Source organism: Candida metapsilosis (genome assembly GCF_017655625.1).
Source record: "Candida metapsilosis strain BP57 chromosome Unknown scaffold2, whole genome shotgun sequence".
Taxonomy (NCBI): domain Eukaryota; kingdom Fungi; phylum Ascomycota; class Pichiomycetes; order Serinales; family Debaryomycetaceae; genus Lodderomyces; species Lodderomyces metapsilosis.
The window spans coordinates 1,385,016-1,405,680 of NW_027138160.1; the positions used below are offsets into that span (position 1 = coordinate 1,385,016).

The 20,665-nt window shown below is 37.1% G+C and overlaps 11 protein-coding genes across 11 annotated transcripts; 4 read left to right on the forward strand and 7 right to left on the reverse strand. All coding sequences in view use genetic code 12, as the record gives it.

Moving 5' to 3' along the window:
• Positions 1-58: 58 nt before the first annotated feature.
• Positions 59-904, reverse strand: I9W82_002087 (uncharacterized protein; the record flags this gene model as incomplete). The annotated part of the gene is made up of 1 exon (XM_067690904.1): positions 59-904. The coding sequence occupies one exon, from the start codon at positions 902-904 to the stop codon at positions 59-61; it is 846 nt and encodes a 281-aa protein (XP_067549323.1).
• Positions 905-1,056: 152 nt separating this feature from the next.
• I9W82_002088 (mRNA splicing protein) lies at positions 1,057-1,494 on the reverse strand (the record flags this gene model as incomplete). The annotated part of the gene is made up of 1 exon (XM_067690905.1): positions 1,057-1,494. The coding sequence occupies one exon, from the start codon at positions 1,492-1,494 to the stop codon at positions 1,057-1,059; it is 438 nt and encodes a 145-aa protein (XP_067549324.1).
• An 85-nt stretch (positions 1,495-1,579) lies between these two features.
• I9W82_002089 (GPI-anchor transamidase subunit) lies at positions 1,580-2,851 on the forward strand (the record flags this gene model as incomplete). The annotated part of the gene is made up of 1 exon (XM_067690906.1): positions 1,580-2,851. The coding sequence occupies one exon, from the start codon at positions 1,580-1,582 to the stop codon at positions 2,849-2,851; it is 1,272 nt and encodes a 423-aa protein (XP_067549325.1).
• A 161-nt stretch (positions 2,852-3,012) lies between these two features.
• Positions 3,013-4,131, forward strand: QCR2 (ubiquinol--cytochrome-c reductase subunit 2; the record flags this gene model as incomplete). The annotated part of the gene is made up of 1 exon (XM_067690908.1): positions 3,013-4,131. The coding sequence occupies one exon, from the start codon at positions 3,013-3,015 to the stop codon at positions 4,129-4,131; it is 1,119 nt and encodes a 372-aa protein (XP_067549326.1).
• A 61-nt stretch (positions 4,132-4,192) lies between these two features.
• On the reverse strand, positions 4,193-4,693 carry I9W82_002091 (uncharacterized protein; the record flags this gene model as incomplete). Its single annotated transcript, XM_067690909.1, has 1 exon — positions 4,193-4,693. One exon carries the CDS (start codon positions 4,691-4,693, stop codon positions 4,193-4,195), a length of 501 nt encoding a protein of 166 aa, XP_067549327.1.
• A 63-nt stretch (positions 4,694-4,756) lies between these two features.
• Positions 4,757-5,992, forward strand: ARP1 (actin-related protein 1; the record flags this gene model as incomplete). Its single annotated transcript, XM_067690910.1, has 1 exon — positions 4,757-5,992. One exon carries the CDS (start codon positions 4,757-4,759, stop codon positions 5,990-5,992), a length of 1,236 nt encoding a protein of 411 aa, XP_067549328.1.
• A 2-nt stretch (positions 5,993-5,994) lies between these two features.
• Positions 5,995-7,297, reverse strand: FUR1 (uracil phosphoribosyltransferase; the record flags this gene model as incomplete). Its single annotated transcript, XM_067690911.1, has 4 exons — positions 5,995-6,660; positions 6,892-6,947; positions 7,006-7,219; positions 7,286-7,297. The coding sequence occupies 4 exons, from the start codon at positions 7,295-7,297 to the stop codon at positions 5,995-5,997; spliced, it is 948 nt and encodes a 315-aa protein (XP_067549329.1).
• Positions 7,298-7,530: 233 nt separating this feature from the next.
• On the reverse strand, positions 7,531-8,058 carry I9W82_002094 (mitochondrial 54S ribosomal protein mL58; the record flags this gene model as incomplete). Its single annotated transcript, XM_067690912.1, has 1 exon — positions 7,531-8,058. One exon carries the CDS (start codon positions 8,056-8,058, stop codon positions 7,531-7,533), a length of 528 nt encoding a protein of 175 aa, XP_067549330.1.
• An 811-nt stretch (positions 8,059-8,869) lies between these two features.
• On the reverse strand, positions 8,870-9,934 carry I9W82_002095 (uncharacterized protein; the record flags this gene model as incomplete). The annotated part of the gene is made up of 1 exon (XM_067690913.1): positions 8,870-9,934. One exon carries the CDS (start codon positions 9,932-9,934, stop codon positions 8,870-8,872), a length of 1,065 nt encoding a protein of 354 aa, XP_067549331.1.
• Positions 9,935-11,621: 1,687 nt separating this feature from the next.
• I9W82_002096 (uncharacterized protein) lies at positions 11,622-13,112 on the forward strand (the record flags this gene model as incomplete). The annotated part of the gene is made up of 1 exon (XM_067690914.1): positions 11,622-13,112. The coding sequence occupies one exon, from the start codon at positions 11,622-11,624 to the stop codon at positions 13,110-13,112; it is 1,491 nt and encodes a 496-aa protein (XP_067549332.1).
• A 2,457-nt stretch (positions 13,113-15,569) lies between these two features.
• I9W82_002097 (uncharacterized protein) lies at positions 15,570-20,372 on the reverse strand (the record flags this gene model as incomplete). The annotated part of the gene is made up of 4 exons (XM_067690915.1): positions 15,570-16,434; positions 17,158-18,588; positions 18,794-20,144; positions 20,204-20,372. The coding sequence occupies 4 exons, from the start codon at positions 20,370-20,372 to the stop codon at positions 15,570-15,572; spliced, it is 3,816 nt and encodes a 1,271-aa protein (XP_067549333.1).
• Positions 20,373-20,665: the final 293 nt, after the last annotated feature.

Below are 20,665 nucleotides of genomic sequence, written 5' to 3' on the forward strand. Positions count from 1 at the left end.
CGAAACAATTCAATTCTATACAAATGTACATTACAATTAAAAACTAGATACAATTCATTCACCTGTAACCACCAGATCGAGTGGGAGATCGTGATCTACTCCTCTTTAATTTATCGGCAAATAAGTCTTCCTCGTCGTTACGAGAACTAGCTCTTCCTTGTTTGAGTTTATCAGCAAATAGATCTTCTTCTTCTTCCTCTTTTTGCTCAGTTGGCTCTCTTCTTCTGCGTCTATGTGTTGTTCTACGTGGTCTTTCTGGTTCTCCATGGATCAAGTAATAACGGGAATATTGTGACGCATTCTTTACTTTTCGATCCAGTTGAAAAGATTGTCTAATTCGTAACTCAATCGATGACTCATCCTCCATCATATCTTCCTGCTGATCACCTTTTGGTTTCTCTTTAAACCCTAATCGATTGAGTAAACTTTGACTGCTTCGAAAAGCTATTATTGGATTGTAGTCTTTAGCTTGACGCTCTTGTATAGCCTCATTGATAAAACTTGGATCGTTGTCATCAATTTCCACTGGATCTCTACTCAATTGTCTCAAGGCTCTCAAATTGTCCAGATTTGTTTTGAAAACTAAATTAACATTGGAGTCATCAATCCATTCAACGCGAAAAGTAACTTGATCATCAAATGGAATTTGATTATACTCTATCTTATCAAGTTCTGCATTATGAGATGTGGTGTAGTTGAGATAGTAGTCAACGTATGACTTGATCTCCTCAGTTGACAAGTTATCCACTCCATTCAATCTCAAGGCTTCGGGTCTCAATGTTTGAGTGGTACCATTGTATTCAACTTCTATCGCCAACTCTTCAAGTTTTGCTTCATTTGCCTTCTCGTCCTCCAAAGTTTTCACTATAAACCCTCCATATGGAGCCACCTCTGGTTCAGTCATTGGGAGTTGCTGAATTGGAAATGTATTTTTTTTTTTTCGTTCATGAAATTCTATATTCACAGCACGTACAGACAGTTAATCAATTCAATAACTATACATATTCAGGAGACTACACTCTATCAATGATTGTATCGCAGTAATTCTCTACGGTCTCATTCCTCCATCACAGTCTCATCCTTCAATTCTACCTTGGTGACCTCAATCCCACTACTAGCTGCTTCACCCTTTTCAGCTTCCTTCGTCTCCTCGGTATCTTTCTGCTCTGGTACTTTGCCATCAGTCTCTTTATCCTTGTATTCTCTGATAAACAAAACATTATTACACCTTATGAATATGCTTCCAATGGCTTCCTCACGAGAGTTGTCATCGTAAATAATTTCAAATGTATTATCTAATTGCAAATTAAGATAGTTATCTGTCGATATTAATTGACCTCTGTACTCTGTTTTGTTCCATTTTAGTCTAACCACCACTTGCTTCCCTATTAGCGACTTTATGAATGGTTTTGGATTGATTGGATGAAACTGGATACTGTTAGTATAGGCTCCTCTATTTAAATCTTGTTTGATTGAGATACGTACGGTGGACATTTGCACTGAAGTGGACCTCTTCCATCTAATAATTTCACTTGCAATTTTTTTTTTCTTTTCTCGACACGGTCACCTTCCAACAATCATGGGTAAACTACTTCAAGTGTTTATCATTGGAGGACTAATCAGGTTCCTACTACCTACGCTCATCCCCTCAATCACAACTTCCCTCTCTTCAACTGTTGAATTGAGCACACCCATAATCTCGTTCAAGTCCCTTCTTGAAGCAATTTACTTTTACAAACATGACATTGATTTATATGATGGAGGTGTGAATCATCACCCACCATTGGTGGTTATACTTGCGTCTTGGATAAGTGTATTGCCTTTGTCCCACGTATGGTTCAATTTGGTTTACACCGTCGCTGATTTATTCATTGCATTGAAGATTGTCCACCTCAATCGGTGGTACAACAAGTCGCGTTCCAAAATCACTGAATCACAAGTAACAGGTTTCAACGATGACTTAATTGCATGCTTTTACTTGTTCAACCCATTGATCATTTTGACCAACTTGAGTCATTCGACTGTTGTGTTTACGTGGTTTTTCATTGTTGAGAGTTTAGTTCAAATAGTATTGAAAAGGAATATTGTACGGTCAATGATTGCATTTGCGGTTGCAACGTACTCATCATTCAACACATTGTACCTTTTGCCCTCGGTGATTGGCTTGGCGTTAAAGAGCTTTTCTACGATACTGTTGTTACGCACAAGCTTGGTGGTTTACCTCGGGTCATTACTTATTTTAGCATTGGCCTCTGCTGCATTCACATCATCATGGAGGTTCTTGGATAGTTGCTACTTGGCTGTAATATACTTCAAGCAGATAACCCCCAATGTTGGATTATGGTGGTATTTGTTTACAGAAATGTTTGAATTTTTCACTCCATTTTATCTTGGAATGTTCAACTTGTATTCCTTTTCATTCATAATTCCAATTGCCATGCGTTTATTTGAATCAAAAAGTTCACCGAAATTGGGCGATTCATTTTTGGCCGTGTTGTTGTCTTTGTTGTGGATCTCATTCACAAAATCGTATCCAACCGTTGGTGACCTAGGATTTGCATTGTCTTTATTGCCCATTTTTAAAGGAACAGTGTTGCCCTATTGCAAAATGATATTCATCTCCGGAATGACTTTGGTGACAACGCTTATTTTGTCTCCTATATTCTACTATTGTTGGATTGTTTTGGGCACCGGTAATGCAAACTTCTTTTACAGTATAAATTTGATATGGGGTGGTGTACATCTTCTTTTCATGATGGACTTGTTATGGGCCAAGCTTATTGTTGATTACGGCGTTGAAAATGAAATCTGTGATGAAGGGCTTAAAAGGGTTAACTTGGCGCAGATTTAGATAAGATAGAGTGTTATATAGGTGTTTCTCGCAAGTCACATGACTTCCTCTTGCGCCAATCAACGACTGAGAATTTATAATTTTTTTTTTTTCTTCTTCTCAATGAAAAAAAATTAAGTCCTTCTTATTCAACACCGTATCTTAATCAGACCTAGCCCCATATGTTGTCCCGTACTGCCGTTCGTGCTTACAGCTCCGTACCAAATGGTATCAAGATCTCAACAAAGGAGTCCGTCAATGGCTTGACCAAACTTCATGTCGTTGTTACCAACGCCGGTGCTAAAGATGGTAAATTTGGTACATCACACTTGTTATCAAAATTTGCTTTCTTGAACAACGATGCCAAATCAGCATTGCGTTTCACTAGAGAATCAGAATTGTTGGGTGGACATTTCCAAGGTCACGTCAAAAGAGATGCTTTGGTTTTGAAAACAAAGTTTTTGAACAAAGACTTGCCATACTATGTTGAAGCATTGGGTAATGTACTTGCAAGCACTCAATTCACTCCTCATGAATTCGAAGAGGTTGTTTTACCATCTGCCCTTGCCGAGTCCAGAGCCGCACAATCAAACTCATTTTTCACTGGATTGGAAAAATTGCATGAAATCACATTCAGAAGAGGATTGGGTGCCCCATTATACTACCACGAATCTACTCCTATTCAAGTTGAAGAATTGGCACAATTTGCTCAAGAAAATTTCACTGGAGAAAACATTCAAATAGTGGCTCAAGGTGCTGATGAAGCCGACTTGACCAAATTCGTTCAAGAATCAGCTTTCAGCAACTTGTCTAAAGGAACCAAGGCACAAGCTACTACTCCAGAATTCCACAAAAACAACGAAGCTAGAATAGCAGCTATTGGAAAATCAACCGCATTGATTGGTTTCCCAGTTAAACCAGCAGACTTTAGTAAGTACGAGACTTTGTCAGCTGCCATTGGTACTGCTACATTGCCAACCTCTGTTGCCCCATTGTTTAAGATCCCTGGTGCTACTTCACACTTGTACAAATACAACGATGCTGGTTTGTTTGTAATTGCCGTCTCAGGTAAGGGTAGTGATGTTGCCCAAGGTATCAGACAAGCCAAGAAGGTTGCTGAATCAGTCACCTCAAGCGATTTAAGCAAAGCTGTTAAATCTGCTGAATTGTCTATTGCTTTGCAATCAAAGGTTGCACACCCATTAGAGTTTAAACCAACTGCAGCTGATGCCCCAGTTAAGGACTTTAACTACGTTGCTGTTGGTGACTTGAATGTCTTGCCATTTGCTTCGGAGTTATAGAAGGGTTATTTAATGTATAAAATATGGATAATAAAATTCATGTATTTTTTGAGAGTAGTACTTAGTCAATATACGCAGACATCCATTTGGATGCTAGAAACACTTTTTTACCATCTATTGTTTCCAGAACAAATCCCTCGACCAATTCATCAAATGAAGAGCGTGATAAGCAGTTTCCATTACCCATCCGCACCGAACAACAAGCATCTTTCAAGTCGTTGAGGTCTACTTGCAACTCATCTTTGAATGATTTGTGATTGCCCTTTTTCAGAAACACTTGCAAAGCTTCATATATCGAAGATCTATCTTCAATCAACAGAAGCTCCTTTGCGATAATATTCAGAAACTGTGTAAACGATATTCCTTTTTCTGAATAGTTGACATTGTCAATTGTAAACATGCTCTCAATTTCTGATTCTGATGGTTGTTTGATCCCGAGGTTTGCATACATCTTTTTCAAGTCGCTTTTGGTTATTAAAGAGTCCTTGGACTCGTCTAATAGAGCAAAAGCATTTCTTATCTGTTGTCTTTGTGGGTTGGATAAAGCATTGAGGTGCAGCATTGTCAATGATTACTTGAGAACATTTGTTTACAAAAATTTCTTTTGAACGCGTTTTTATCACCAATGGAAACCTTGTACAATCAGCCAGTTGTGGTGGACAACGGGTCGGGAAATCTCAAAGCTGGGTTTGCCGGAGATGATAAGCCACGAACGTATGCATCGGCAATCGTGGGGAGGCCGAAGTATCAAAAGCTTATGGCTGGTTCTTTGCTACCTTCGTCGACGGGGATCGACTCCTCTAATGATACTTTTATTGGTGACGCAGCACAAGAGAACAGGGGGTTACTTAAGCTTACGTACCCTATGGAGCACGGAGTAGTCACAAATTGGTCAGATATGGAAAAACTTTGGTACCATATGTTTACACAAGAGCTCAAGGTTCAACCAGAAGAGCACCCTTTGCTCCTAACTGAAGCACCGTTAAACCCAATGTCAAATAGAGATATAATGTGTCAGGTAATGTTTGAACAGTTCAATGTACCGTGTGTGTATGTATCCATTCAAGCAGTTTTGGCGTTATACGCCTCGGGAAGAACAACTGGGGTGGTTGTTGATAGTGGTGATGGAGTTAGTCATGTTGTGCCTGTTTATGAAGGGTTTGCCTTACCTAGTTCAATAAAGCGAATGGATGTGGCAGGGAGAGATATAACAACACAATTGTCGTACAATATAAGGCGAATGTCAGGAGTTGCGTTGCAGAGCAGTTCAGAGATGGAAATAGTACGACTAATAAAAGAGCAATGCTGTTTCATATCAAAGGACTTGGAAAAGGATGAGAAAGCTTATGGCGCTTTGTATGCTCGGAAAACAAAGACTAAAAATGAATTGTTTACAACTTATACTTTACCTGATGGGCATGAACTATATCTTGGAGCAGAGAAATTTCAATCACTGGAGATTCTATTTAATCCTCAGCTTATAGGAGATGAGAGCCCTGGGCTACACGAACTAATCTCATTGGCTGTAAACAAGACAGATTTAGATTTAAGACCGCACTTGTATCAAAATCTTTTATTGTCTGGGGGAAATACATTGATAACCAATTTTGGTGATAGATTGTTAAAAGAGTTGAAGAGCATCCAAAATCAAGCTATCGAAAGTTCTATTTGGAACAACTCCAGGATGGAGGAACATTACAACACCAAGATGAAGGTCAAGATATTTGCCCCACCTGAGCGAAAGTACTCTACATGGATTGGCGGTTCAATTCTAGCCGGTTTATCTACTTTCAAAAAGATGTGGGTCACTTTGGAAGAGTACCGAGATAATCCAGACATTGTACATAAGAAATGTTTATAGGGTTATATACAGTAATACCTATCACCGAAATCTCCCAACCCTGGAACAATGTATTTATCATCATCGAGTTTCTCGTCAATGCCTCCTGTTATAATTGTTACATCGGGAAATTTGTCGTGAAATGCTTTTATTCCCTCTGGAGCCGCCAACAAATTCAAAAAGAATATTCTCTCCATCTTGACGCCTCTTGCAAGCAACACTTCGACAGCCATCATTGCTGAACCTCCAGTGGCCAACATTGGATCTAATAAAAACACATACCGTTCGCTAATATCTTCAGGTAATTTCTCATAAAACAATTTAGGCAAAGCAGTCTCTTCGTCTCTTTGAATCAAAATTTTACCAATTCTCACTGATCGACAACAATCTCTTAATCCCATCTCCATGGATTCACCGGCTCTGACAATAGATACACCACAGATTTTGCCCAAAAACTTGGCACCGGTATACTTATGACCTCCATGGCACTCAATGATACATTCTTCAACTGGCAATTGGTTCAATCCTTCTTCAACCAAAAGACGAATAATACGATCAGAATAGAATACAAAGTCCCCTCTTTTTGTGTTTTGGTCACGAATGATGCTGTAAAGTCCAATTAGTTGGTTTGTCTGTGGGAGTAAAATCACATTCTTGTTTACTTCCTCGGGAATGGACATCTTAGATAACTTTAGGAGAGGCTCTTTGATGAGGTGATTGCTGATAAGAGATGATGAAAAAGCAAAAAAAAAAAAAAAAATTAAGATATAAAATTGTCTCTTGCGAAGAGCATGAACTAAGAACGTAAATTAGACTATAATACAACCTCTATACAGCCTCTACTGTTCCGATACAAATGGATTGTCGATTATCTCGCTCCCCTTGACTGGAGAAATTGTCAAAAGATTTGTACATCTAACAACAACCAAGCCTAGCTCCCTGGATTTATCAAGATACTTACCCTCAGTTTCTGGATCTAAAAGTTATGCTTTGTTAGTATAGGATCTCGCGTTTAACACTTTGCATGTACATACCTCTGATCTGCTCTTTAACATCCTCCAAGACTAAATTCATCAATTGGTCGTACCCTTTGAGGACTCCTGTAACTTGTCGTCCTCCAACAAATCTTACTCTGATCTCCTCATCTTTGTACTTGTTTAAATCTAGTATAGCCTCCCGCTTTGGTCCATCAGTTTTAGGCCTATCATTATTCTGATTTCTTCTCCTATTCTGCTTTTGATGCTGTCTCTTGTTTTCACTCTGTAATTGCGTTAGTATTGGTTACAGTAAGATGGATTGGGGGGTCATACATACATTTTCCGGCATACTTGGATTTGGTGTTTCTTCACTGTTGAAGTTGGTTTTTTTTTTTATTTTTTTTTTTGGCTTGATTTTGACCTTGGTAGCGGTTACAAGAGCGAAATGAAACTGAGAAGATTGATATACTACATGGTTCGAAAAGATAAAGCAACTTAGTTCAATAGTGACTGTTTATTTACAAAGCTACAGCTTGCTTATATATGTACATCTGATATTCCAAACCTGACGACGTTTTCCATCTAATACAAGTTCTTCATCCACATTTGTTTTCTCTTTTCCCTATCCAACAAATACTTGGGTACTACCTTGTCTTGGGTCTTATTCAGCTTCTGTAAATCACTTCTAAGGAAATATACGAGTTTTGTCAACTCAATATCAAACTTTTTACTAAGCTCTTTTAAGTTCCAACGCTCTGGGTCTTCATTTCTCAACTGCTTAATCTGATCAACAATCTCTTGAGTAACAGTATACTCTCTCTCATGTGGTGCTTTAAAAGCTCTTATTACTGGCATATCAGCCACAACATCTTCTGAAAGGCGGTATTGTTTCGCATATTCTCGCCTAGGGTCGTTTTCCGGAAGAAATATATATGGAGTTTGCATTGATGGCTTTAGTATAGCAGCTGGTGGATTGTGTACTAACCCTTCTACCGGCTTTGGTTTGAAGTTGAAGGCTGATCGTTTGGGATTGAATTTCCCTTGTGGGGTGGCTTGGTATGGTATCTCTTTGGAGGTATTGTGTACCCTACGTATTGACTGCCTAATCATAATGAAGGGAGTTGGATCGTTGCGGGCTTGTGGTGTTGTTGGATGTAGTCTGCTGAATCACCTTATTGAAAAGTTTTTCATGGATTAGATTTTTTTTTCGTTTTTCTTTTTTTTTTTTTTTCAGTGAAGGTTTCGTCGTGTGCGAGACAACACCTTTGATTGCACAATTTTTTGCAACCATCGGGAAAGAAAATCAGTGGTGATTGTACATTATGGTAGAGCGTATTTCACTTGGCTTTGAGAATTAGTTGTGGTCATGTAAGGATAGAAAATCTTAGAAGGGAGGCGCGCCTGAAAATAAGCAGTCGTATGATTTAAACTATGGGTTCACATACCAACGGTAACGACGGTGGTGTCTTTGTACTCATATGAGATGTATTGGGTTGGAAGAGGAATCATTGTTTGGTCAATGAACATAACACACTTAGCATTGGATTTAGTTCCAGGTAAGATTCTATATACGCAAATGTTTACCTCTAAGTAGCTCCTTCAATGACTCTTTCTTTTTGATAAAATCTCATAAAGCTTTCATCAACCTTTTGTAAGCAACCGAGTTATCGTTGAATGGTTCAAGACTTTTTGATATTTTTGTTAATTCTTTTAGATCTAAATCTTCGCTTGGCTCAGATGATTCAGTTACAACCGGTTTGGGATTGGATTTCCTCGCTAATTCTCTCATATAGTTGTAGAATTGTAAACTAGGTACAGTAATCTTGTCCTTGGTTGCGGCTCTATGAAAAAGCTGGAAAGCAACCTCCATACAACTATTGTCTTTCAACTCAAACTCACGCATCACATTCACAATTGCGCCTCAATTGTAATCCTTGAATACAATTCTTTCTGTAGCTACTGTAGGTACCTGACCCCCTATTCTACCCTTCTTCAATTGTTCCTTGAATTCATCAAAAGCAACAGACGATTTCGTATCCACACCTAGCCCAATGTAATTCATGTAAACGTTGCTGTTTTCCTTTATTATTCTGTCAGCTTCATCCGAATATTCTGTTATTAGTTTTATCTTCTTTTTAATTATGTCTTGCCGTATTACTTTCAAGCATTGTTCTAGCGTTGCAGTGAAAGCTATACCCAAAACGCGTTTTTCATTCAAAAGTATGTAGCCATTCAAGCGTGACCTTTCCTTGATTACTTGCAATTGAAGCATGTTGAAAACGTAGATCTCTTCCTTATTCTTCACAGTTTGTTCAAGCAAATAGTAACCCATGGATCCTTCCATCTTCCCAATGCCGGGGAGATCTAACCGTAGTTTACGGTTGCAGTATAGATAACGTTCGTAATTGTTTATCAACTTAGAACTTTGTTTGAATATGGTCCTTGTATGTTTGTAAGTATCACTTGGTACCAATTGCGATTGAATTAACGCACCAGAAAGAACCTCGTGGTAGCTATAACCCTGAATCACTAAAGATGATACATCTTTAGTGACTATGCCTTTGAAGATATCAATGTCATGATTGTGGTTCAACACGATCAAGGCCTTACCTCTGTTTAAATTGGCTTTAGCACCACATCCGTTAACGGAACATTTTATGGAACTTGACACTCTGGCATTGTCAAATTGTAAATGGGAAACAGCGTTAAAGGCTATTATGATAGTGATATATTCTTCAACGAGTATATCATTGAATACGAGACATAATTTGTTCTCCTCGTTGTGGGCTAGTTTAACTCTCAGCTCAAATAACCTCATTAACACTTCGCAAGGCTTATAGGCTGGAGCAAGGTCAAGTGGACTACGCGGTATCAACTTCTCATCATCCCCTTTTGATATCGTTTCTGTGACAGGCACCCTTTTACGTGGTATGGATATTGTTTCTTGTAAAGCAGAAAGATGGAATTCAAAAAAAAAAATCAACATATCTTGGAGAATTTCTAACTGTAAAACGCGTTGAAAATTGGTAGAATTGACCTGGTTTATTAATCCTAGCATTCAATTTTTTTATAAATTCCTTTGTAGTGTAATGGCTATCACGGTTCGCTTTCACCGAGCAGATCGGGGTTCGATTCCCCGCAAGGGAGCTTTATTTTTTCTATTTTTTTTGCTTTTAGTGAGACTAATTAGGGCTCATATCACTTTGAATGTTTATTATATGCTAGCCTGTGTGCTATTGCATGGAATAAAGGTGTAATTTCGCCCCTTTTTTCTTTTGTTTTTTGAGATTCGAAAATTGGTTGCAAAATTGAAACAAAAAGATTTGAGAATAGAGAACTGAGAATTTTTGAGAAATCAATACCAGGAAAGGAGAAAGGTCAGGAGCAGATATAGCTCCTGCTAGATTGCAATTTGATATATTGTTTCATCTAAGAATAAGTCTTCTTTGGGACACAATAAACAGAGTGTCTAAATCGATTGATTCAAGTACTTTTATGGGTGATCAATATTTTATCAGTCATCGCTGGTTTTACAAAAAGGAGTATCGACTAGGATAACTCCGCTCCGTCGTTGATCAAACATATTCTTTTTCTTTTCTTAAGTTGCGATCTATACAAAAGTAAGGGCCAGTGTTATTTACTTTCTTATTTTTCTCTTTATTTTTTTTTTATTTTTTTCAAAGCCCCACCTACATACGGCACAAAACGCTTATCTATCTCATTTATAACATGCATATGCATAAAGTGGGACCTTAAAAATTTAAAAAGTTATACTGTGCACTAAAGAAAATTTTTGATACTCTAATTACTGGAACTACAGCAGCTCAGGTATGGGTGCATGAAGTTTGAAGAAGATTCTTTAACTGACACTTTTTGAAAAGAAGGGAAAAAGGGGAGTGCTTGCATTACACCTCCTGAGGTGAAAATTTTTTTTTTTTTGTTACTTCTTTTTTTTATCTGACGATAGGTTATACCAATTTTAACACAAAAGTTGAACTACACACTTTGAGAAAATAAAACAATAACAATTGAGAATCTATTGTGTGTACCTAGTTACACGTGTAATAAAATTATAGTTTCTGTGTTTTATTTAACCCATCTTGCTTAACATTAGGTTCCCCAAAACGGATAAATTCTTTTCAGGAAAAACTCTATCTTATTGTTTTTTCAATTAGACGAACGGCAAACAAACGAACGAACCAATTAGCCTTGATTAAAAAAAAAAGGGAAAAATAGGAGTTTCATTAACAATGGAGAGGTATTAAGTTAGGATGGTTCTAGGATTGAAAAGCGAACTCGTTCATTGCATGCACTGCTTCCACTCATACGTATTGTTTCAGAGTCGCTCAAACAATGGAATTTTGCCAAAAAAAAAAAATATAATTTTATTGAATGCAAGGAACTGTGTATTTGATTTGAAAAAATAATTTGTGGTTCTATATTTAATTAAAAAAGAAGGGGTTTTTTTTTTTATTGTATTTATTCACGGCGTTTTCCACGTTGTAAATTTTACAACTCGAAAATGCCATTCACTTTGTTTAAACCACCACACCCACGTGGGAAGCTTCAAGAGTGACAGGTTAGTTGATACTACTCAGAAGTACACAAAGTTGCAAACGAACAAGGGTTAAACACGTTACAGAAGTAATAATTTGCGTTTTTTATTTTTCTAAATGTCTGCATATTTATATATTGCACTTGCCCAGGATCAAAGAATCCGGGACAAGAAAAATGCAGCAAAAGCTAAAACTAAGATGAGTGCAACTGCAAATCGATCAAGGTCATCATCATCATCAACAGCATCATTTGCCAACAAGAATTCATTTCAAGCTGATTTGGGCAAACCCAAATTGAGTCGTACTACAAGTCGATCATCTACTGGAAGTGGCAATACTTTTTGGCTGACGAACAAAGCTGAACTACCTGATGTAGTGATTCGTGATGAAAAGAAATGGGTCTATGATGCAATTTTAGATAAATATGTGCCATTAAAGAAAACCCCATATGTTGCAGCCAAATTGGAGTACCTACATTGTCTTTGCAAGATTTCATTAATGGATAGCCATGAGGTGAATCTGGAGTTGAATAACTCGTTTATGCAAGATTTGACCCAATTGGAGTTGTTACGGTATAGTTATTTCGAAGGATTTGATGATGGAAGTGGAAACGATGGTACTGCTAATTACCTGGTCAAGAAGAAGGTGGCGGATGGTAGGAGTTGCAGTGCTGTTTCAGCCATTGGGTTAGCTACGACTTCAGCAACTGTCGAAGAGGGAGCAGGTACGTTCACTGATGGCAACTCAATACACAATAAATCATCATCGAGTAATAATATGCGCTCGCTACTAACAAGTGATCAGTTTTGGAACACTTGTTATCACGACTTGAAATTTGATAGTATGGTTGAATCCAATGACATTTATGACAAACTTCCATCCATGCAAACTACAAAACTATTCTATGTTGAATTCATTGACTACATACTTTTAAATTTACACATTATCAAGCCCCGGTTGAATCAAATTAGGAAATCTACAGAGTATAAGCAATTGTCTAAACAATATCATTTATATTTCAACAACCACCATTACAACCATTTGTATCAGTTGCAATTGGATTTCGAAGGGAAAGAAGTCAATGATAAACTTATTGAAACTATAATTACCAACTTTGATGCTGTCAAGAGGATGTACCGGTTAGATCCTCATTTGGTTTCAGTTTGGAAACAATTTTTTCAACTTTTGACAAACCTAATGACACAATTGAGAAAATCACCATCGTCTTCAATGATGCCACCAGCACCACTGCCTCCACAAGGATTGGAATTCACTCAGCAACCAAATCCATCTTTCGCTAGGAAGACTCAGCAGCAACAGCAACAGCAACAGCAACAGTCTCCACAACTACTGGTGGATTCACAATCCTCATCAATAATGAGCAAACGTGAAGGGTCAGTTTCCACAATGGATACTGTTGTGACCCTGATGGATGAAATGGTTATAAATAACAAGAAGGGAGCAGGTGGGAATACTCAACTACTACCATTATCAGAAATTAATAGCCACACATTAGAGATGAAAGTTGTATCAAGTAATGGAAGTGACAGTATTATGAATAGACCAAAGAAGAAGAAGTCATTTTTTAGCAAGCTTAGGGGAAAGTGAGAGTGAGGTGGTGGAGTTGATAGAGATAGCTCTTTCGAAGTTGAAAGATAGCTGGTTTTGAGTGCAATGATATAGAATTTTATAGAGATTAAGGGTGATCTCTCTCTTATGTATCCTTGTGTATGGCATCTACCATTTACGTCTCACCTATCGAACACCTCTTTTATTACAGGGGTAAAATGGCAGGTTCTGCGTTCATCACTATTAAAGTCCTTAGTCTTTGTGTGCTATTAACCAGATACTTTTCATCTGGTATATGTGTGTATGGGGGTGTAAAACGTACGTATATGCACCAGAGGTTATTTGTTTGTTTACAAAATTGACCATTAATGTAATTACTTTACTCAATTGGGAATATACAAATAACCAAAGAAATGACAAGCTCCTCTTACACATACAGCGCATAGACAAGAGAGTGTTATCCAGGAGATAGGTATATTTCACATTTGTCCAATTGTACCACTCTACACTCTGTCTAAGCATTTTGCATTAAATTGAAATTTAAAGTTTTGTCACGGAATGCTTTGATTAGGCTAAACTATAAAAAAATTCAGTATTATGCACACATCTTTTTTTAATTGTAGTGTATGGAGGCTTACAGCAATTACGTGTGCCGAACGCATAGATAAATATACACCCATAGCAGTAACGTGGCGTGTGTTGTAATATAATTTCTTGGAAATAGACAACAAGAAAAACATTTGTGATCTAAAAATAGAAAATACACATATCTTTCTCATACATGTACTACAATTGACTCGAGACGTGTATAAGGGTAAACGAGTGACCATAATCCAAGAAAGCCAAGAAGAGTAGACAAAGAACAAACACTGGATTATTCTGCATTTGAAGTTTTTATCACCCCTGTTTCTGTTCTATTGTCCATCGGAGAGGAGAAGGAAGAAGCAAAAATAAAAAAAAAAATAGAAAAAAAACAATAAGAATTTTTTTCAAATAGCAAATGAGATTTGCGCTGATTTACCCAAAAACAAATGATTATATTAAGGAGAATGTTCACAGAGACAAAACAGTAAAGAAGTATTATAAGCGTAGTACACTGGAAATTAAAGTGAAATGTTATGTAATTGGAGAATTTGTGCGCTGTGTTGTGTTGTGCTGTTAGTTTTCGTTTTAGTTAATGGTGAAAATGTAAGGGGTAAAACAAAAAAAAAAGGACGCTTATCACGTGCTTTTACTGTTTTTCTTTCTTTCTTTTTTTTAGTGTGGCTAAAATATATAATGTATGTGCGTGTACTTTGGTACAAATTGGTTTTTTTATTTGTTGTTATTAATCCTAATTTGGAATTACTATAAACAAATACACAAAAATACATACTACTACTAATGTCAAAAGAAGAGATAAGTAGTAGTATAATATACACTGTATTTGAAGGTAATCAACCAAAGTCAACTGTTGTATGTTCTACATAAGAATGTACTATATATGTATGTAGATCTGTTTATATATGTATATATGTATGTTAAGAACTCTCTCTGTCTATTTTTGGTTTTGTTTGTTGCATTTAATTACACAAAAAAGCTATTTTTATTTTTATTTTTATTTTTATTTTTATTTTTCTTCTTCAATTCTCTTCTTCTTCTTCGATGATGATGATATTTATATACAAAAGAAAACTTAAAATCTAAATTCTTCTACTCTTTCTTTACTTTTACATTCACTTTTGAAAGAGTATTCACTATTCTTGTATATACATCAGCATACATATATATCACACTGTTTTACTGAATATTTACTTCCCAACAAAAAAAGAAAAAAGAAAGTACATAAACATACATTAACATCCCCTTGCACGTGCAAATATCCCAATATGATACCTAATCCAACATCAGATCCACTTTTAATCAAAGAACACCAGTTCTATGATTCAAAATCAACAACAACAGCTACACCTTCATCATCTTCTTCATCATCTACTATAAACTCGCACTCCATAATAGAAGTTATCCACAAGATTATATCATTTGACACTAATCATTTACTTTGTATGGATAATTTCCTACGCTTAATTGTGTTGTCATCAGTTGTAATGCTAATGTACAACTTCTTCACCACCTGGCTAAGAAGGAGAAGAAGAAGTGTTGAAAAATTAAAAGAAAAAGCTAGAACCAGTAACAATATGGTATAACTACCTACCCACTTAAAACTATACCCTTTAGTTTTTCACATTTTGCATAAATATTTTTCACATTTTCACTCATTCATTCGTCCTATTTCGGTTATATCCAGTTTTTATTTCAAATTTCGGCTAATTTATATTCACATGCTTAATATCAATTAATAAACAGAAACCTTTTTACTCCTTTGGGATTTATAAAAGCTGTAAACTGTAAATAAACTCTAAACTGCAACTCAACTGTAAACTTTAAACCTTAGCTTGCAAGCTAAATTATAAATTATAAACTCTAAATGATAAATACTACCCTCCCCCCCCATGCCTATAAAGTACCTGTAATTTTAGACATTTCAATATCCCATACATTCCAATCAAACCAAATATGACTAGGTAGAATGGTAATCAAATGCCATAGACAATGAGCATCAACTAACCTCTGCCAAGGAGCAAAATCATTAAGTTCTAAGTATAACCCACATAACAAAATACCATTGTTCAACACTGGTATATATGGAATAAACCGACTTAGATTACCAGTTGTTAACCTCAGTTTCTTTGCCTTTGTAACACCATAGTAGTAATTACCTTGTAGATGTAGCTTTTGTAAAATATTGGCTTCAAAAGGAAGCAAACTGATTGTATTATTTATCAAATTAGCATTCTTATGATACACTTTGCCCACCTTAAACGAATGACAAAACCACAATGCCATTGCCGAAAGTCCAGCAACAACATTAATATTCATATTGTATGAATAATCCCAATCAATAAATAGCCGAATCATATGATATCCATATATACCAGCAAGACTCAATTGCCACACTTTTAATCTCCACCGGTAACGTACTTTGTACAATTTAAAGTACCTAACAACAATTAGATTCAAATTGCAAAGCATAATCGCAAACGCACCAAAATAGTCTAGTACTTCAGTGAAACCAGTGTCTCTGAAATGGAATATGCAACTGCAAAACCACCCCATACAAGAAACACCAATTAATACCAAGCTTTGTAAATACAACACCTCACATTCCAAATCAACCAGACCACCTTTGCCATACTCCAACCCTCCACTTTGCTTGATTCTTTTAAACTCTCGGTAAATAACCTTGTAACTGCCATAATTGGCATACAAGTTACCCAAACTAAACAAACTCGACCAAAACTCTTGCACTCCAACCACAGTCCTGAAAGGCCACTTCCCATAAAACTGAACCATGGGTAAATTCAACCGCTCACGCTCATTAGTAATTACTTGTTGACAGTAGTAATTGCAATTGGCATCACATGACCACCCGAAAACTGTGTACTGTGGCGGTATGTTTGTGCATAGACACGTAGCCAAGCATTGTTGGAAAGCGGGGAGTTGATCGCCAATGGAAGCTTGGATCAAGGTGGGAAAGTAAAAAAGTAGTGTTGTTATGAGTAGTATGTTATTGCGGAGAGCGTGCAGGCGTACTCCTCCTTGTGTGAATGGACCTTGTAGCATTTATGGGTGGTTATATAGCAAGACTATAAGCAAAAGATGAGTGGAGATAGTGTATTTCCAGACCTGACTAAAAGATAGTCAAACCTCTTTTTAAAAACAGGGTCCTTGTAATATTATCTCGATTGGGTAGCTTTTTTCTTTTTTACCCCTTACATTAAACGTTGTGTTTACATTTTTATTTTGTATTTTTTTCTTGGGTGGTAGTTGCACCGCCGTATGTAACTGTCAATTATTTTAATTCCGTGAATCTAGACTCTGCAGATACGATAATCTTACATAATCAATTACATAATCACAAGACTCAGAGTCACAAATCTATCAAAAAAAATTTCAACCTAAAACTAATCTATAATCACTCTAGTTTCTCTGAAAAGCATCAATATTCCTCTCAGTTTTTCTCTTACCTTCAACATAAACATACCAAACAGTCAACGCACCAACAACAAGAGTAACCACAACCAACATCCAATTTACCGGCATTGGATCCATTTCAAACACAGTATGCGTCAATTCATCCAAATAACTCTGTCCGTAATTGAAAACTCCACTGATTGTCATAATCAAACCATAAACAGTGCCAAATGTCTCAAATCCATACACTTTGGCACAAATGTCAGACATGACGGTGTAAAACATTGGACGATAACCGACAAATAAGCAAATACCCAAGATTGCAATTGCATAGTTGGCGAAAAGACCCAAGAGGCCAATAGTTATGGAGATTGTTAAAAGTGTAGCAAGGACAACCAATGATGAACAATTGTCAAGCAAAATACCAATGAGTGGAATGGAAATGATTCCACCTAATGGTAAAGCAACATCGAAAAACTTGTTGAGCTTAGTGGCCAACTCATACGATTGGAAGATATATTGGTACTGACTAGCAATAGTAGCCACAAAGTAATTAATCTTCAACATTTGAATGATGCTGAAAATACAAAGAAACAAAAACCAATACGATTTGATTTGGTATTGGGCAGAGTATCCATGAAGGATGCCGACAACTGGATCACTCTTATGCTTGACCAAATACTCCTCCTCTTCATATGGATGTTTCAATGCATCACCAATTGAATCTCTTCTATGTGGTGGTTCATTTGACAATAACGCAGATTGTTCATTCACAGGTTGCTCCGGGCTACTTCTCTGTTGACCTTCAACCAATCTCACATACTCAGTACTTGTTTGATACGATTCCTTAGGCATCACTGTAAGCTGAACAATAGTGATAAAAATCGGCACCAACAAGTATACTCGGAAAAACGTATCCAAAGTAAACTGACCGTGCGATTTGTTGTACACAACTCGATAAAGTAAAAACACGGCACTAGATGCATCAAACGCCCCCGTCAACATAGCCAATATAGTTCCACTACGTTCAGGAAACGCGTTGGAAAGTTGAAATGAGGAAATAAATGTAAATGGACCTCCTAGTGCCAAAAAACTGTAGCCCATAAGATATGGATCAAACCAAAAAGACCAAAATGGCGACATTTGCAACTGTTTAGCATAAATGAATACAAAACTGGCCAAGTATAAGAACTCAGCACCAATCAATCCGCATATCTTGGGACCATAATTATCCAATACATGACCAATGACCAACGCAGATACATTGGTAACAACGGCAGCAACAGTGAAAATCTTGTTCAATTTCAAATCCTGAGCTGTGCATTTAGCCACTACTTCATTTGCAAAAGGATGAATTGCCGAAGAGGAGTCTGTATGGATATCGCATAAGGATTCATAAACGTGCTCTTTGATCAAGATTGGTTTCAATGCCGCGAATCCGAAAATGGGACCACCGCATAATAGACACCATGCAATGGCGCAAATAACTTGAGTTAATCTTCTTGCGAAAGGTGCTTGAGTTGAAAGCATTTCGTTGGTTGGGGGAGGAGGAAAGTTGGATAATGTTTTCCTCATTTGCAATTTTAAAAACGTGCGCACCGCGCAGAGATAAGCTTTTGTAACAAGATTAATTAAACATTTTCTATAATATTTATACACTCTTCTTATCTACGCTTGTGCGCTCAATGGTATCATCAGCACCATACGTTGTCTGATTATCAACATAAATTGGCTCTTCATCAGGCCTCTCCAATGCCGTAAATGGTGTGCCCCGTATCTTTGAGTAAATATAAGTTGCCAAAATTCTCACAGCAGCAGCAATCCACGAAAATATAATACCACCAACTGGGGCAATTACAAATGCTCCAAATGGACCCCAGTCTTCTGGATTGTAGAGACCGTTCCAAATGAGTAATAATTTGCCACCTTCTTTGGCACTGTCGTAATAAACGGTTCCAAAGACAAAGACACCAAGTAATGCACCTAATCCTCCGCACATTACGTCAAAACCTCTCAACCACCAGAAGTAAGTGTTGCTTAACCCGAGAAAGACTGCCGGTATCACTGCAGCACTGACCAAGTCCGCAATCAAGTAAATTTGCAAGATATTATTGGCCACTTTGATTGCTAAAACAACAATGGGGAAAATCATAATAACCACCATGAGACGTGACCAGTTGGTGTGGATCTTGTTTCTAAACACATCATTGGATACAGTTGACACAAATGCTGACTGAAGCGAATCAAAAGTACAAGTTGACAAAACAATTGAAAAAATCAAGACAAATGCAACTAACCAACGAGGCATATGTGACAACAAGATGAAGAACGCATTACTTCCATCTTCATCACCAACTTGTAAATCTCCCGACCAAACAGCAAGGAACCCCGTGGTTCCCACTAATGAAGTAATGACAAATGTGACAACAGCAGCTATTGAGCACCCGATCCATAAATCAGTGTTTGTCTTACTGGCAAAAGTCCTCAACCAGAACCCAGCCATAAAACAATCATTTGTAACAATAGCCACAAACAAGATGTAAATCAATTGCCATCCCAACTTATTAGCTTTTAATAAGCCCGAAGGACCAACTTTTGATGTATCGATGTCAATATATGATCCCATTCCAGCAGCGCAAATAACCACCAAAATCAAAACACAAGCACCTTGGAAATTATCAGTAATGAAACTGACTCTAAACCCACCAAAGAAAGTGTATATAGTCGTGACAGCACATTCAACAATCACCGCTCCCAAAGCATTCAACCCCGTCAATGCCTCAATCGCACTTCTCAATGCTGCCAACTCACTAATCATGAATAAGAACATCGTCAAACAAGTGAAGAATGACAAGTACAATGCGGTAATGATACCAAATCTGTGTCTTACCCATTCAGTCAAGATGAATCCCTCAGGACATTTTTTTCTAATAATGGGGCCAAATGCAGCAAAACCGACAATGGGGATTGACCCACAAAGGGTGTACACGAGTAACCCATGTAATCCAGCAATATTTGCGATTTCTGAATATGTAGCAAAAATACCAACTCCCATAGCTATTTTCAGTTAGTAATTGTCCATATATTTGTTTGGATTGAGTCTCTCTTTTACATACCTGAGGCAATAAAGTTCAAAGCTAATGGAATACCTCTTTGAGTCCCATTCGACGAAAGAAAGTCCAGCTTCGAGGCAAATTTCCAGGCCAAGAATAACCCCGTTGCTAACATGAAAATATATGTGAGGTAAATAATGGCATTATTACCTTGTGATGATAACTGAGCCATGGTGGTTAGTGAGTTAATGAAGGCTCTGGTTTGCTCAAGTAGAGAAGATGAAATGATATGTTTTTATGAATCTTTTTTTTTCATCTCTTCGGGCTTCGATAAAGCTTATTGTTTCAGCAGTTGTATGCTTTTATGAGGATTTGAAATTTTTCTACAACAGTTTGGCGCATTTTCTTTTTTCTTTTTTTTGTTTACGCCTTTAATTAATTATGCGCTTACAGGGTCAAACACACCTCTACAATGTACTCCGACTCGTACGATTGTTAATCTCGTATATTTTGCAATCTAAACAA